This window comes from Panthera pardus, unplaced genomic scaffold (genome assembly GCF_024362965.1).
Source record: "Panthera pardus isolate Hobbes unplaced genomic scaffold, ASM2436296v1 HiC_scaffold_8, whole genome shotgun sequence".
Classification (NCBI taxonomy): Eukaryota; Metazoa; Chordata; class Mammalia; order Carnivora; family Felidae; genus Panthera; species Panthera pardus.
The window spans coordinates 8,498,975-8,514,319 of record NW_026527013.1 but is presented as its reverse complement, the minus strand read 5'-3'; the positions used below and the strand labels follow the sequence as shown (position 1 = coordinate 8,514,319).

The following is a 15,345-nucleotide window of genomic DNA, read 5'->3' as shown; positions in this document are numbered from 1 at the left end:
ACAATGCCGAAGCGAGACCAGGGCCATGATCACCTGAGTGCCACCTGACCGGTCCTACGCCGAAAAACCCCTGGCACGACACTGCACCATGGCTCTGTCCACTCAAAACTATCTGTTACCTTTTCGGGCAACTGGGCCTCGACTTCCTTCTTGAGCCGCCGGAGCAGGAAGGGCCGCAGCACTTTGTGGAGACGACGGATGATGAGAATGGTTTCCTCCTCGTTCAGGTCCACCTGGCACCCCCATGAGACAAGCAAACCGAGGTTACCTCCAAAGGAAAGGGGTGGGGATGGGGTGAGGGGGGTGCACAGGGCCATCTAGAGTCACCTTGCCCTCAGCACCTGTTTCAGGATGCCTTATGCTTTAAGGGGCGTGGTGGGGCACCCCCTTCCTTTAGAAAAGTGTCAGGATCTGGGACCTTCCACGGAATTCCTAGTGTGTAGAAACCAAGGCTCCAGGGAACCACACCCCATAGGCCTTACTAGGAAAAGAAACACACAGCACACCAGGCTGCTTCCCCACAAATAGAAACTCATGTGTCTGGAGACCCGCCAACATATCCCAAGGAAAGTGGGACAGAACCACATTTACAGAACATTTGCTGTAAAACGAATGATCCTCTTGGGGGGGCTCTGTTGCTGCAAGCCCTAAATCCTCTCTTATTTCAGCATAGCAGGGACGGAGGTAAAGAAACGCTGCTCTCCCAAGGTGTCTGCTACGATGCTAACAAATTCAACTCTCAAAAATTGGCTGGCTCAGTTGGTTAAGCATCTGACTTCGGCTCAAGTCATGATCTCATGGTTCATGAGTTTGAGCCCTGCGCAGCTTGGAGCCTGCTTCAGATTCTCTGTCTCCATCTCTCTCTGCCCCTTCCCCACTCGTGCTGTCTCTCTTTGTCTCTCAAAAATAAATAAATGTTAAAAATTTTTTTTTTTTAAAAGGGGCACCTGGGTGGCTGAGTGGGTTAAGTGCCCAACTTCAGCTCAGGTCATGATCTTACAACTTGTGAGTTTGAGCCCTGCATCAGGCTCTGTGCCGACAGCTCAGAGCCTGTAGCCTGCTTCGGATTCTGTGTTTCCCTCTCTCTCTGCCTCCCCAACTCATGTGCGAGCATGCTCTCTCTCAAAAATAATAAACATAAAAAATAAAAATAAAAAAGTCAAATAGACCAGACTTAAAGTTATCTTTCTTGGGCCCCCTGATAACCTCATGGTAGAGTTCTAGAACTGCTGCTAACCTTGAAAATAAATGAAACAAGAGCCATATGCTTGGAATGAGGGTCCTGGGGGTCTGAAAACTGGGGGCTCCTCCTGGAAAAGCCACAGTCTCTCCTTCAGAAGGGCTTCTGTCTCCACTGGAGCCAGGGAGAGGGGGCCTCGTGGATGACAGTAAGGTGGCCCCAGCTGACCTGGACCTGCCCATGGAGACCCTCAGGACTGGGAACCAGCTGGCGGGCCAGAAACACTGGTGGCCCCAGGGAGCCCAGCCACCGAGGGCAGTAACACTCCTCATTAACCTCCAACCTCTGCAATTGTGTCCCATTCCTCAGTCACCAGGTTCTAGCCATGCAGCCTCATTCGACAGAAAACATGACCTGCCCATAAGCCCCCCTCAAACCCCAACAGCACAGGAGGCTTGCACTGGGAGCCGGCTTGGAGACTTCATCAAGCAATAAACACCTGGCTCCTCGGGCCAATGTCTGGTCTTCAGGCTGACAATGCCATCCCCAGCCATACAGACATCGAGAGACGTTAATCACAGCGCTTGTTAAAAACAAAGTATACAGAATCTGTCTGTGTTGCTGTTTTAACTAAAATCTTCTGAGCCTGCTGCCACACTTGGGGTGAAATCTGAACTCTCTAGAAGGACCAACAGGACCCCTGGGACGTGGACCCAGCGCCACAGCTACCCCAGGGCCATATTCCTTGCTGTCCCCACCCTGGACCTGAGGCACAGGGTCAGGAAATCCCCAAGCGACTCCCCAGAGTTCACTCTCACGATCTCCGCCCTTCAGTTTCGGCACCGGGGCCGCTTTGCCCCATGAAGACATGGCCTCCCACCCTGGCATCCAGCGCAAGCCTGGCCCGCTGTGGGCACTCAGTGGACACGTGAGAGAAGCCAGCCGAGCCTGGGACTGTCCACTTGGGCAAAGTTCCCATGACCACGGCCCCCCTCCCTGCCTTACCTACCGCCAGCACGGAGCCAACTACACACACACACCTTTTCCCCAGTCATGGCAAAGGGCGCGTTGAACCACTGCTCGAAGGTGCTGCAGCTCTTGAAGATGGTGGGCAGCAGGAAGTTGAGGAGCGCCCAGAGCTCCGGCAGCTTGTTCTGCAGCGGCGTGCCCGTCAGCAGCAGGCGGCGGGGGGCCACGTAGTGTGTGTTGAGGACCTGCGTCAGCTTGCAGTGGTGGTTCTTCATGCGGTGGCCTTCATCAACGATCATGTACTTCCAACGGATCTGTGGGGCCCCAGAGTAGGAGGTTGTGTGTGTGTGGGGGGGGGGGGGGGCGGGGGATGGGAAGCAGCAGGGTCGCCCCTAGCTTAGCAAGAATGTCCCAACTCTCAGGCAAGCCTCCAGCCAGAACAACAGATTTAAGTGAAGAACATGGGCGTAACAAGTTCCCCTGACAAGCGACAGCCACGTAACAGGGCCTCCGTGAAGCAGGCGGTGCAGACACACAGAAGACATGCCCATGACCTGCTGTCGGGCGAACGACGCACTTTGCAGGAAAGTACTCTGGTTTCCCCCCAGATTACATATGCTTGGATGCAGCACAGAAAAATACTACAAATAACACACCTCTCTCCGATTAGAGGGCCCTGGGCTGGGGGTGGGGGGGGGTCTACAGGGGATGTGGCTCAGAAGTGGGTACATTTTCCAACCACCAGGCTGTGCCTCTCAAGGCAGTACTAGTACAGGTAAGTTCAGAATGGGAGCTCCCAGAGCCTGCTGGTGACCACAGGACCGACAGACACTGGCTCGATGTCCAGCCTCACGGTGAGCCTGAGTCTGCAGGACACCGTGACGAGACTCCCAACTGCTCCGTGCTTCAGCTCCGCCCTCCCGTGGACACAGTGACGCCTGAGACAGGCGATGCGTGTGAGGTGACCGGACTGAACAGGGCAGAGCTGACAGGGGCAGGGGAAAGGGAGCCGTCTCCTAGGAGGAGTCCCCGTCACTTGGCCTTGACATCCATTAATGCCGCTGCCAGGTAAGGACTTTCTCAGGCTTGGGACGGGCCAGGCTTTGCAGGGTTGGAAGGGGTGGCCTGCACCACAGGCACGAGGGGAAGAGCCTGTTCATGGACCCCAGTCCCCTCATCTGTACACCGGAGATGGGTATGGAGCACCCGAATCGTCACAGCGACAAAGTCCCGACAGGTGACCTGTGAACACCTCCATCCCTGAGTCAAAAATTCGATCATTCGACCTAACCTGTGCTGGATGGTTAGTGGTCAGAACACCTGCATCATCTTCAGCCTCCAAACCAGGAAAAGTGACCTTTTTGTAGGCAAGGGACCATGTGTGTTTTATACCCGGGTCAAGGTATGGTCTCAGTGATCCACCGATGGCCTGACTACAGCTGCCTTCACAACAGTGTCACTCAAGAGGCTTCCAGTCCTGCACAACCCCCAGCAAACGCGTGCCAGCCCGAGACCGACGGAGCACGAGTCCTCAGCCCTGAATGCCAAAATCATAGTTGCTTTGTGGGCTGGGGTCCTGAGGGCCACGGTGGGGGTGGCATAGCCACCCGGGATGGAAGGCCACGGCCACCAGACCCAGGCAGAGACAAGGCTGGCCTCACCCTTACCCTGCCAGGCACAATGAGGACAGGACTGGTGACGGGTCAGGAGATACCCTATGTGAGTAAGCTCTTTGGGCAGAAGTTCTTAGAAGCTAGTTTGCATGACACACACACGACAACCCTGGATCAGGTGCTCCCTGACATCACATGACTGTCTGGGGCTTGGTGTGTTTTACACAAGGACATACTACCTTTGCAAGGATGTGCTTGTCTTTAATGATGTACTCGTAAGTCGTCAGCAAGACGTTGAACTTGCCACTTCGGAGCTGGGGGACGAAAGCACGCCTGGCTGCTGGAGAACCCTGCGAGGGAGAGAAGGCACGCACGTCTCAGCCTCCTGAGGCCACGGCGGCTGACACCTACCTCGCCGGGGCTGCCACAGAAGGGCGCCGGGCAAGGCTGTGGGGCCTGTCCTCCAACTTGTCACCTGCGCTATACCTGCCCCCTGCTCAGTGGCCCATCAGCTCCCTCCTCTTCCCAGGCCTCCTCTGAGGCCTTGAAGCTGGAAACCAGGGCCTTTTGTGCTCGTGCGGGCGCCATGAGCACTCCCAGACACATAGCTCCAGCCCTTTCCCCGGTTAGCAAACCTGCCCTGCCCCTCCCCAGCTCCAAACTCCAAACTGAGCCTGTGACCAGGGCCCCAGGATGTAGACACGGTGCTTTCTCCAGGCTCACGTTCCAGGTTGACGGAGCTTTGTTGGGTCCCAGAAGTTCTTGCCAGCAGAACGATTCTTAGCTCCTTAAATGCACCAAGTTCCCCCTGCCCACACTGTTCCCGGTGTCGGGACCCCCTCCTCCACATCATGTGGCCCAGAGCCTCCCAGCACAGGGTGAAGAGCCTGGACCTAGGAGCCTGGCAGCCAAGGACACAACCGGGCTGCCCTCTCTGCTTCAGTTTCCCCACTGACACAACAGGCACAATGAGTGTCTTCCTCGCGGGGTGAACAAGTCCCATGTCCCACAGACCACAGTACACTCATTGGGTCTTTCTACGTGAATGGGTTTTAACCAAAGCCGGGGTGACAAGAACAAAATCTTGCAGTGAATGCGCTGATGTCACCGGATGCCACATGTTGAGTCCACGGCATCACTTAAAAAGAAGCATCACCGTGAAATAGACGATCCAAACCTCTCACGAATAGCATGGTCCCGTGTGTACAGCACAGGAAAACGTGGGCATACGCACCCTGTGAGTCATGCAAGTGGATTGCCCTCCCCTGCCCTCCCCACCCCTCCCCTGCCCTTCCCACCCCTCCGCTGCCCTCATCCACGTCCATCTCTTCAGGCTGTGACGTACCTTGTAGGACACCTTCACCACGGAGGGGGCCCACTTGTCAAATTCGTATGCCCAGTTTGACAATGTGCTGATGGAAATAAGGAAGGGGCAGTCAGGTGCTAATTCATTCATCAACAGCTCCCGTCTAAGCCACTGTTCGCTGGGGCACGAGGCCGACTTGGCCGTGATGCTCAAGCTGGCCAAGTAACCGACAGCGTGGGGGACGAGGGGGTGATGCCCTGGGTAGGAGGAGCCTAGAGCGGCCCCGGGCTGGAACCAGTGGCTGCAGGAGGCCAGACCCAGGAGTTGAACCTGGGAACCAGTCCTGTCACTGCTGTGGGGTCCCAGGCCCCTATGAGAACATGCCACGCGTCGTGAGCCGGCTCCCAGGAAAACTGCAGACCCACAGTGGCTCATTTCAGGCTCAGAGCCGTGCTGGAGAGTGTGTTCCGGACACCGGGGAGCACGGGAGACACCACACGTTCTTTGTGCACCTTGAAATGAAAATGGCGGCCCCTGCAGGTTCCTGCCCAGTAGGAGACAACGGAGATGGGGAGAGTGTGCCGGCCTCGGGTGAAGGGCTGGGTGCAGGGCAGCAACACAGACTCTCGTCTGCTCCTTCATGGGAGGAGCAAGGCCAGGAAGAGTGGGGAGAGAGAGGAAGCAGCCGTGAGCAGGCATGGGGGTGGCTGGCGGGTAGATGAGGAGGCACGATTCACCAGGAACTGTGAGACAGAGCCTCAGGAGGGTGACGACAATAATAAAGCCAAGTTCATAGGGGGTGGGTGGGTTCCCTGGGAAACACTGGGATATACAATTTCCGGCGAGAAAGGGAATTTACTCAGAAAGTCTAGTCTGGTTAGTTTGTAAAGACAGGACTCAGAGGCCGAGTGGCAGAGACTGCTTGTGGCTCAGCCAGCTCTCCACTGCAAGAAGCTCCACTGAGGGGGGTACCGTCTTCATCGTAAACCCCTAGCTCCCAGGCTCCTCAGCAACTAGGGCCAACAGGGAGGACCTAGTTGGAGCCAATGAGATGAAGTTCAAGATTCTGTTGGGGAAAGTACTCAAAGGAGGGAGGAGAAGCGGGGGGGGGGGGGGGGGGGGGGCGGGGGACAGTCAGCTGCCCTTTGCCCTGTCCACCACCCTGGGAACCCATATGAAATGACAGAGGCAGTGCAGCCATTTTGCAACCACGAGGTAAGAAGGCTAGAAGCAAAAGTCCTGAGCAAAAAAAACTGTCAAAGCGTGGGTCCTGGCATCTTGGGGCCACTGGGCCTGCCTCAGATGGCTTGGCTCTAGGTTACCCCTTACCGAGGATCAGCAAGACTGCCCTGGTCCGGTCTCTCAAGTCTGGATTCTACTGTATGGAGCAATGGTGTACAGTCAAGGCACCAAGAAAGAAGCTGAGGGCCAAAACTTGAGGTGTGGGGAACGTGTGCAGTGGGGGGGGAAGACCCAAGAGAGCTGGGGGCAGGGAAGACTGAGGAGACAGGCTGGGAGACAGAGATCGAGAGGGAGGCAGGACGAGGAAACTCGTTTGTCTCAGTGGGTAGATGTGACAGCTGGACGCTCAATGTCTAAAACAGCTCCCTAGGGCAAAAGGAGCTCTTCTGGCCCAGAGGAGAGGTCATTCCAACGACCAGGCACTTGTCTGGGTGGGACGTGGGTGTAAAAAGCCTGAAGATCAACACACAGCGTCCCTTCGCTGAAGCCAACTTAAAGAACCTTGGGAAAAGTTATTTTGACAGGAAACTGTGCCGCAAGACAAAAGGAACTGGATCTAAACACGGTACTCCAATCGGTAAAGCTGCTTCGCACAGATGAACTACCTGGAAACTGCTGTACGTGCACACACAGCCATCCACGTACGCTGCAGATGAGCAAGGAAGAAAGCCCAGAAAGAGCTCTGCGGCTGAGGCAGAGACAGCCGTTGGACGTGACCAGACACAGAAATCACGTTAGATAAGCGCGTATATTTATCGCCCAGAGCTGTGCGCTGACAGGGCCCGCTAGCGACGACGACACTTCGGGGGCACCAGGCACACCCAGCACCCAGCTCTTCGTCTCTAATACTGACCTCTAAGAAGAGAAACCGGGGCCTCTTAGAAAAAATGGCCGATTCTAGGCCTTAGGCAGGAAGTATACAAGTTGAGCTGGGGGCACCTTTGGGTACCAAAAACAACTAGGTGCCTCGATACCCCCCAGTGATGGAGGCCTATCAAAGGGACACAGTAGCCCCAACTGAAAGCTCCCCGCGGTCAAAGCTGGAATGATCCGAGCCACAAAATATACTACTACTGCTGTATAGACCAAGGTCTAAACTCGGTACCCATGAGTCCACACTGATGTAAAACGATTAAATAGGGGCCCCCGGGTGGCTCAGTCGGTCAAGCATCTGACACCTGATCTCTGCTCAGATCATGATTTCAGTCTGTGAGATAGTGCCCCACGTTGGGCTTGGTGCTAACAGTGCAGAGCCTGCTTGGGATTTTTTCTCTCCCTCTCGCTCTCTGCCCCTCTGCCGCTCTGCCGCTCTCTCTCTCAAAATAAATAAATAATGCTAAAAAAAAAAAAAAAAAAAAGTGGTTAAAATGATTAAATAAACTAAATGGGGAGAAGAAATACTTCCTCTGTACATAAGAATTCTAAAGAATTTACAGAACTATTTCTCCCTCAAAGAGGTGGAGCTTAATTGCTCGTTTATATGGGCACTGAGCTCAGTGACTATTCCAGAATACAATATGGAAGGGGGAAGAAAGTGTAACTTCACAGTGTCGACACATGACAAACAGGACCTCAACCTGGTGGTCAAGGTCAACATCACCAGTGACAAGGCACAGTGACAGTAACTGCCCCTGATATGATGTCACAACAGGGGCACTTTACCCCTGTGTTCTTTAGCCCCCAAACCGAGCATCCTGTCCAAGCATGAAAAAAATCACCAGACAGACAGATTCAGGGACATCCTACAAAACACCAGGCTTGTCCTCCTTGAAACCGTCAAGACGAACAGAAACATGGAATGTGAGAAGTGCCTGCTGGCCACAGAAGGCCAAGGCTCTGAGAAGGCTGACTGCAGTGTGGGGTCCTAGAACAGCAGCCAGATGCCAGGAGAAAAGTAGAGAGAGGGGCGTAAACGCTGGAGTTAACAGTAATGTGCCAGTGCCAGCTCCTGAGTTGTGACAAACGTACCAGTCACGTGAGATGTTATTCACAACAGGGTAACCGGGGGAGGGCATGCAGAGCTCTCAGTAGTCCCTCTACAACTTTTCTCGAAAGCTAAAACGATTCTCAAGCCAATACCAAGCATGACACAGTGACCGGGACATGTAGGAAGGAAACAGGAACCAACCTGAAGGGTCTCCACAGGCCAAATCTGGAATAATCTGACCAAGAAAATAAAGTCTCCATTCTGCCAGTTTCAGGTAAGAGTTACAGAAAACAGGGGCGCCTGGGTGGCTTAGTTGGTTAAGTGGCCGGCTCAGGTCACAATCTCATGGTTCGTGAGTTTGAGCCCGGTATTGGGCTCTGTATGGACAGCTCAGAGCCTGGAGCCTGCTTCAGATTCTGTGTCTCCCTCTCTTTCTGCCCCTCCCCTGCTCACGTTCTATCTCTCAAAAATAAATAAACATTTTAAAAAATTAAAAAAAAAAGTTATACACATCAGTAAGTACATGGAGAAGGTACAGTTCTTCCTTACGGTGGATCTCCCACAGTGTGGGAGGTGCACTGGAAAGAAAACCACCATCAGCCCTTCCTGCTGGGGTAGGTGTCTCAAGCCAGACTCATCTGATGGATGCAGAAATCTCTGGGCAAAGTGTGATGAGAAATGGGACACTTCCATGGACTCTAAATGCCTCCCCACCAGGGACTTCTGAATTACAAAGGAAAACTCCTAGGATCACACGGGGAAACCAGCAGGCACCACATAACAGAGACCAAAGTTATCCTCTCCCTTGACCGGGCCTCTCAATCTCTCGTGCCTCCTGAAACATGGCCCCTGGAAGGGCACAGCATCCCTTCTCGGGGATTCTTACCAGACTTTCGGGACCAGGCATCCAACACAAACAAAGTCTGAGGGACAGCCTACTAACGCCCAAGCAGAATTCAAGTGTCGACATCATCGAGGATGAAGACGGACCGCAGAAGTGTCACTGACACGTCGCGGAGACACGACAACAAAAGTAGGAGCCTGGACCAGAAAGGGGCCGTCGGTGGGGACATTAGACAACACGTGAATGAGGTCTCTAGATTCGTGACCAGTGCTGCCTTTAGAACTGCCCTGGAGCCGCAAAGATTTGGGAAGCTGGGTGAAAGGCATACAGAAAATCTTTACTCTGATTTTGCGACTATTTATAAATGAAGTAATTTTAAAATGAAAACGAAACACCCACGTTATAGGACAGCACGCGGGGGTGAACCACTCTGGTAGAGATGAGCTCACACCTTACCCCTTGGGGGGAGGGGCCCAAAAAGGGGGGACTTCAGTCCCTGGTGGGCCGAGAGACGGCACATGGAGAAATGCAACAGAAAGCTGAGAGGTTGGGTCTGACCGCGGGGGAGGGGGAGGCAAGGCCATCCGTCCTCAGCCTGGGCCCTTCTGCCGTCGCGAACAGTTCTCCTTCTGCGCAGCTCTGTTCCAGCAGCACAGCCAAATTCACACGAGGACGAGGAAGGGAAAGCAGGAGGAAGAAATAAACCTGCCCAAGCAGATGCTGGGAGAGTTCTGGGACCCCCAGCCGTGGCTGCGTGGCCTCTGGCAGCCTGGCCACCTTCAAAGCGGGAGGGTATCTACTGTGGGATCGGCCCGAGCGCTCAGCCCGGACGGCCGATTCGAGGACGAAGCGGTCACTGCTGAGTGCTGGCGGAAGGGAGGGGGTTTCCCTCCAGGGCCAGGCCAAGCGCGTACACAGAGGCCTGGCCACATCAGGGTGGACCGTCCCCTGGCCTGGGACTGGTTTGGTGCAGGACACGAAACCGGAGCTGGGGTCAATGAGAACCAGCCCCAGGACTTCTCGAAAAGCTCTGGGGCAGGTGAACCACGCTGTGGCAGTGCTGACCTAGGAAGACGGACACCCAGGGCAGCTGGTGAATCTTGGCCCCACATGGCTGCCTGCCGGGAGGAAGAGGTCAGCAGTGCCAAGAGGTGGTGAGTAAGAGCCTTTTCGGGACTCGGTTGGAGGACCCAGAGCCTACCACACTAAGTGCCGGGGTTGCCACAGCCAGGAAGGGAGGTGGACCAGAGGGCCCCGTGCCCCGGGGAGAAAGAGGTAGTGATATTTCCTCAAATGGCTCTCCTCCGCTCTGCTAGCGGGAGCCGGTCTGGCTCCCGCAACACCTTGTGTGCAATGTGCTGGTTGGTGGACTTGAAGAGCACTCCAAGGTCATCTTGTGAGAGCTGCCCCAATAGGGATGACAGGCGGGCCCTCCATCACCCACCCTTCTCCCATCCTGCCCCTGGAAACCAGAAGAAGGATGCCGGGTGCTAAGTTGTGTGCCCCACCCCCCAAGTCCCCTCAGAATGGGTCTGTATTTGGAGACGGGGTCTTTCAAGAAGCCATGAGGTGACGTGAACCCGAGCTGCGTGGCCTTCCCGCTGGACCCTCCCAGACCCCCCAAGGACGAGAGCACTTACGAGAGAGGTACTATGATGAGAAAGGGCCCATTGATCCGCTTGTGCTCCATGAGGTACGTGATGAGGGCGATGGTCTGGATGGTCTTCCCCAGGCCCATCTCGTCAGCCAGGATGCCGTTCAGATTGTTGTTGTACAGAGACACCAGCCACTCCAGGCCTTTGATCTGCATGGAGAGAGGCAAGCGGCCGGGACTGAAGCCCGAGTCGGGTACGAGAGCATTCCCCGCGCTTCAGAGACTCAGCACGGCCAGGCACAAGTCTGTCCTGGCCACGAACCACCCGTGGTCATCGGGATTTTTGGTATTTCGCTGTCAATCAGCCCAGTCCTTTCTTACTTATCCTTATCCTCAGCAATCACTCCTGCAAAATCACAGGGTTGCCCTGCCGGTGATATGTGTCTACAAAATCTCTTTTTCTGGTCCACATCCGAACAGCTAAGTTCCTACCTGGAACGGCCAACAGAAAGCAGGGCTACCGGCTCCCGACACTGAAGCTCCCTGCCCTCACTGCCTCACTGCAGGGCTCCGGGGAACACGCACTGAGCACCCGTGCGCCCACGCCTGGGCCCGTCCTGGCTTGGCCACTCCCGAGTTGTGTGATTCTGCAGAATCACTGCACCTCTCTGTTCTTCGGTTGCCCCCCACGTCCGCCAAATGCGGAGATGGAAGCATGCACTAAATAGGGTTGTTTAGCGCTTAGAAGAGAACAGATAGCAGCCTCCTGTTCTGCCCGGCATACATTAAGCACCCAGCAGATCCAGATTTATTGCACAATTTCAACTCCTTCTGGAGGCTAGGCTAACAGATCAGGAAAACGGAGGTTCAGAGGGGAAGAGCGAATGTCCAGAGACAAAGACTGGAATGTGACTTCGGCAGCCACCCACACCCTGGAAACCCCAGGAGTGCCGTGTGGATGTGCCCCTCCGACCTTACCTGGTACTGTTTAAGGACACCATTGACCATGAGCGCCGACTGCTTATCCACTCTCTCGGTGACAGCATGGGCCACGGCGTAATAGGACTGCAGGCCCCGTGCCAGGGCCTGGGACACACCGTACTCGTCATCAACATCTTGCTTGGCATTCCTGGGAGTTAAGATGGAAACACCGTGAGGACACACATTCCCACCTGTGACGACATGCTTCCTGCCCAAAGACCCACGGCCTGACAGCCATCACATAAGCCCAAGTGCAGCCAGACAGTCTGAGGGAGGGCCAGGCAGCAACTACTAATCCAGGGGGGGCCCAAGACTGGGCTCAGGGGCCGTGGGTCCCGACCCCACATTCCCGGAACAGGAATCAAGTCACTGCCACATCACAGAAAGAGTGCATCATTCAGCCAGAGGCCCGTCCTCCAGCCCATTCTCTCTACTGAGCGCTCGTGAGGCTAAAATGAAAGCGCACACTGAACAGCCTCACACAAGACCAGAATCATTTATACTGTGGCTGTTTTATGATCTAACCTGGAATTCTTTTAAAAAGTGACTTTATTTTTTATTTAGAGAGGGCAAGAGAGTGCACGTAAGCACACGCATGTGCGGGGGAAGAGCAGATAGAGAAGAGAAGGAGAGAGGGGGAGAGAGGGGGAGAGAGAGGGGGAGACAGTGAATCCCAATCAGGCTCCGCACGGTCAGCGGGGAGTCCATCGCGGGGCTCGAACTCACAAACCGTGAGATCATGACCTGAGCCAAAATCAAGAGTCAGAGGCTTAATCGACTGAGCCACCCAGATGCTCCTAAAAAGTGACTTTAAACTATTACATTTTATGAATGTGACAGACACACGTGATCCGACTTCTGTCACACTGTTTTATAGTGTGCTGTGGTTTCTGGTTTTCTATCTCCTTAAGAATCTGTCAGTGAGCTTAGTGGGCTTTTCCCTATTTCTCTAAGGATTTCAAAGGACTGCATGTTTGCTCTAGATGAATGTCTGTCATATTTAGAGCGTACACAACTCTCAGTTCTCAGTTTCTTTTCAAAAGCATCCATTAATTGCGTACCATAAGCAACAACTCCATTGATATATTAGCTGTACTTGTGCCTCTAAGGGCAAAAGATGAGAAATAACATGAATGCGCGCCACTAGGGACGGGCTAACACACGAAGATGTAACACACAACGTCACTGACGACACTGCGTACAGACACAGCGTCACCTCCGAGAGAAAACTTTCGGTGAAAAAAGCCAGGGGCAGAAAAGCGGGCCTGGATAGATACACGTGTACCAGTAAAAAGAAACACACGCACACATTTTGCTTGCTGCTGCACGAACTGTCTCCGAAGACACACGACGCTGGAAACAGTCTCCTCCAGGGAGGGGGTGGGGTGGGGTGGGGTGGGGAGGGCGGCCTGGGGACCCAGCCTGAGGTGGCTGTTGTTGTGTAACTAACTACCTCTTAGGCACAAGATGAACCATGTCAACGGACAGACTGGCTAGTCAACGCCTATGAAAGTGACTGAAATCCGAAGTAAATCCGCTTGGTCTGTTTACAGTCCCTAACGTCTGCTGTCTCGGGCTGGACAGCAGGGAGGGCCGTCCGTAGAGAGGCGGGAGTCCTGACAGCCCTCTGCTGCCGCCCTGAAAAGGGGGCTGGCAGAGTAGGAGGCTGGGGAGGGATGCCTTACTCGATGATGTGCCGGGCGTCTACCTCCGAGACGTCATCGCTGTCTGGATCTGGAATCTTCTTCTTCTCCTCAACAGGCAGGGTGGGAGGCTGTGCTGGCTGCGGCTGTTCCTCTTCCTCCTCCTACCAAGACACAAGCCCACGTCACCTCAGGCCACCCCACAGGGACAGGCAGAGGGCTCCCAGGGGGAGAATGCTTTTGGGAGCAGGCGCTGTTTCCACGCCCTCTTACTATCCCAGAATGTGTCGTGCCTCCTCTTTGCTCTTCTCCTCAGTGCTATGATTTTCAGTTTTCCTAGCAGAATACAGACACTTCTCTTTAAGGCTACCTCAAGGGACTCTGGATTCTTGTTACTAGTAGAGTAGATTCCTCCTGCACCGTGCCTTCCCATCACAAAATGCATACTACCAAGCTTATTCCTTGCCCGACCTGATACTCAAAGCCATTTCTGATTTGCTTCTCTTGGATTTTTCTAAGTATTAAACACTCGATAGCAAATTTTCGACATTATTGCTCCTGACTTACTTTAGGCTTTATCGACATGGCTAAAACGTCTGTGCTCGGTCAAATAACGCTGTTGATAATAGGCATCCTAATTTACCAAGCGGTTTTCTGTGAACTTATAAGTTAGGTATAATAATAAATCAGTTACTCTTCATTACTGGGATTTTTCAGCCTTTACGGAGAACGTGATAAAGGGATTTTGTGTGACATATTGACAAAACACACACGAATGTACTTCCCCATGTGAAACCATTCTTGTATTCCCTGGTAAATCAGACAAAGTGCCAGTAGATAATTGTCTTGATGTACAATGGGACTGCGATAAAACTAAAAGGTATCTGTGATGAAACTACTAATTAATTCCAATCAAAATCCCATGGGATGTCCCCTGGAGAATGCAAAATAACTTTATAAATCACTCGGAATAATGAACAGGTGATAACAGCACAAACATTTTGGGTAAAAAAAAAAAAAAAATCATAATTGGTACAGACTTTTCCTAGCTGACATACTATGTCTGGAATTAAAATGGGGTGGGACCTCCAGCTAAGTCTCAGGGAGGAAGTCTACAAATTCGCTCCTGGAAAACCATCTTCAAAGCCGAACAAAATTGGCAAGAGCAACCATTTCGGAGCTCTGGGGGCCTGAGAAGTATTAATGCTTGAGAAACCGCTGAACGCCGGGTAAGAAGAGTGGGAGACGGTAGCATTCTCACTTGGGTCCGCTTCCATCTCTCCGTCCCCCGGCTCCACGTTGAAGGTTCTGCCAGGGCGGCCAGGCCAACAGCACCGGCAGCTGAGTCTGATGGGGACGCGGTCATTTCGTAGCAGTGGGCACTGCCCCTACCAGCCACTGGCACTGCTGAAATAAAGTGGGGTTGTTTGCCAGCTTTTCTACTTTGGCTGGGAAAGCGCATCACGGGCTGAGCCTGTGACCAGGTGCACAGAAAATGCAAAAGGACCTCACAGAAAGTAAAAGCCAGGGTGGACCTGAAAACGGCCTGAACCTGGAATGTGTTCCTTTATACACTCTATCCATCTGCCAGAGACAGAAGCTGTATTATTGGCTCAAGAGGTCCGAGCACAATCACTGCCCAAACACTGGATAACTACTAAGTTACAAAGAAACATGGCCTATTCCTAGAAAGCCAGAATTAAAAATGAAAATGAGAAAACAAAAAAATAAACTGAGCAGAGACACCAAAGGTAGCACACGCCACCAGAGCAAGAATTTCACAGATTTAGCCCAAGTAAGTTACTAAACAAACACCACCACCAAAAACCACCACCCAGGGGTGGGAGTCAGAATACAGCGTAGCTAAACATAGGTTTCCACTAAACATTAGAAGACAAGCGAAAGAGGAAAGGGTGATTACAGTATTCAGTGAAAAAGCAAATGAACCTGTCTCTTTCCCCAGATGTTGAATTTAGCATATAATCTGTGAAGCAATTATTATTACAAATATGTTCAAAGAACCATGGGAAACCATCTTTAAGCACA

General features: G+C 53.3%; 1 protein-coding gene across 5 annotated transcripts in view; it reads right to left on the bottom strand.

Moving 5' to 3' along the window:
* Positions 1-15,345, bottom strand: part of SMARCA4 (SWI/SNF related, matrix associated, actin dependent regulator of chromatin, subfamily a, member 4) — an 89,626-nt gene that overhangs the window by 33,933 nt on the left and 40,348 nt on the right. For all 5 annotated transcript variants that reach the window (XM_053898490.1, XM_019427693.2, XM_053898491.1 and 2 more), the window contains exons 14-20: positions 13,342-13,463; positions 11,654-11,804; positions 10,722-10,885; positions 5,108-5,174; positions 4,002-4,112; positions 2,221-2,463; positions 120-233 (exon numbers count right to left, since the gene is read on the bottom strand). In XM_053898490.1, the coding sequence (XP_053754465.1) occupies positions 120-233; positions 2,221-2,463; positions 4,002-4,112; positions 5,108-5,174; positions 10,722-10,885; positions 11,654-11,804; positions 13,342-13,463 (972 nt within the window). The remainder of the gene's footprint in view (positions 1-119; positions 234-2,220; positions 2,464-4,001; positions 4,113-5,107; positions 5,175-10,721; positions 10,886-11,653; positions 11,805-13,341; positions 13,464-15,345) is intronic.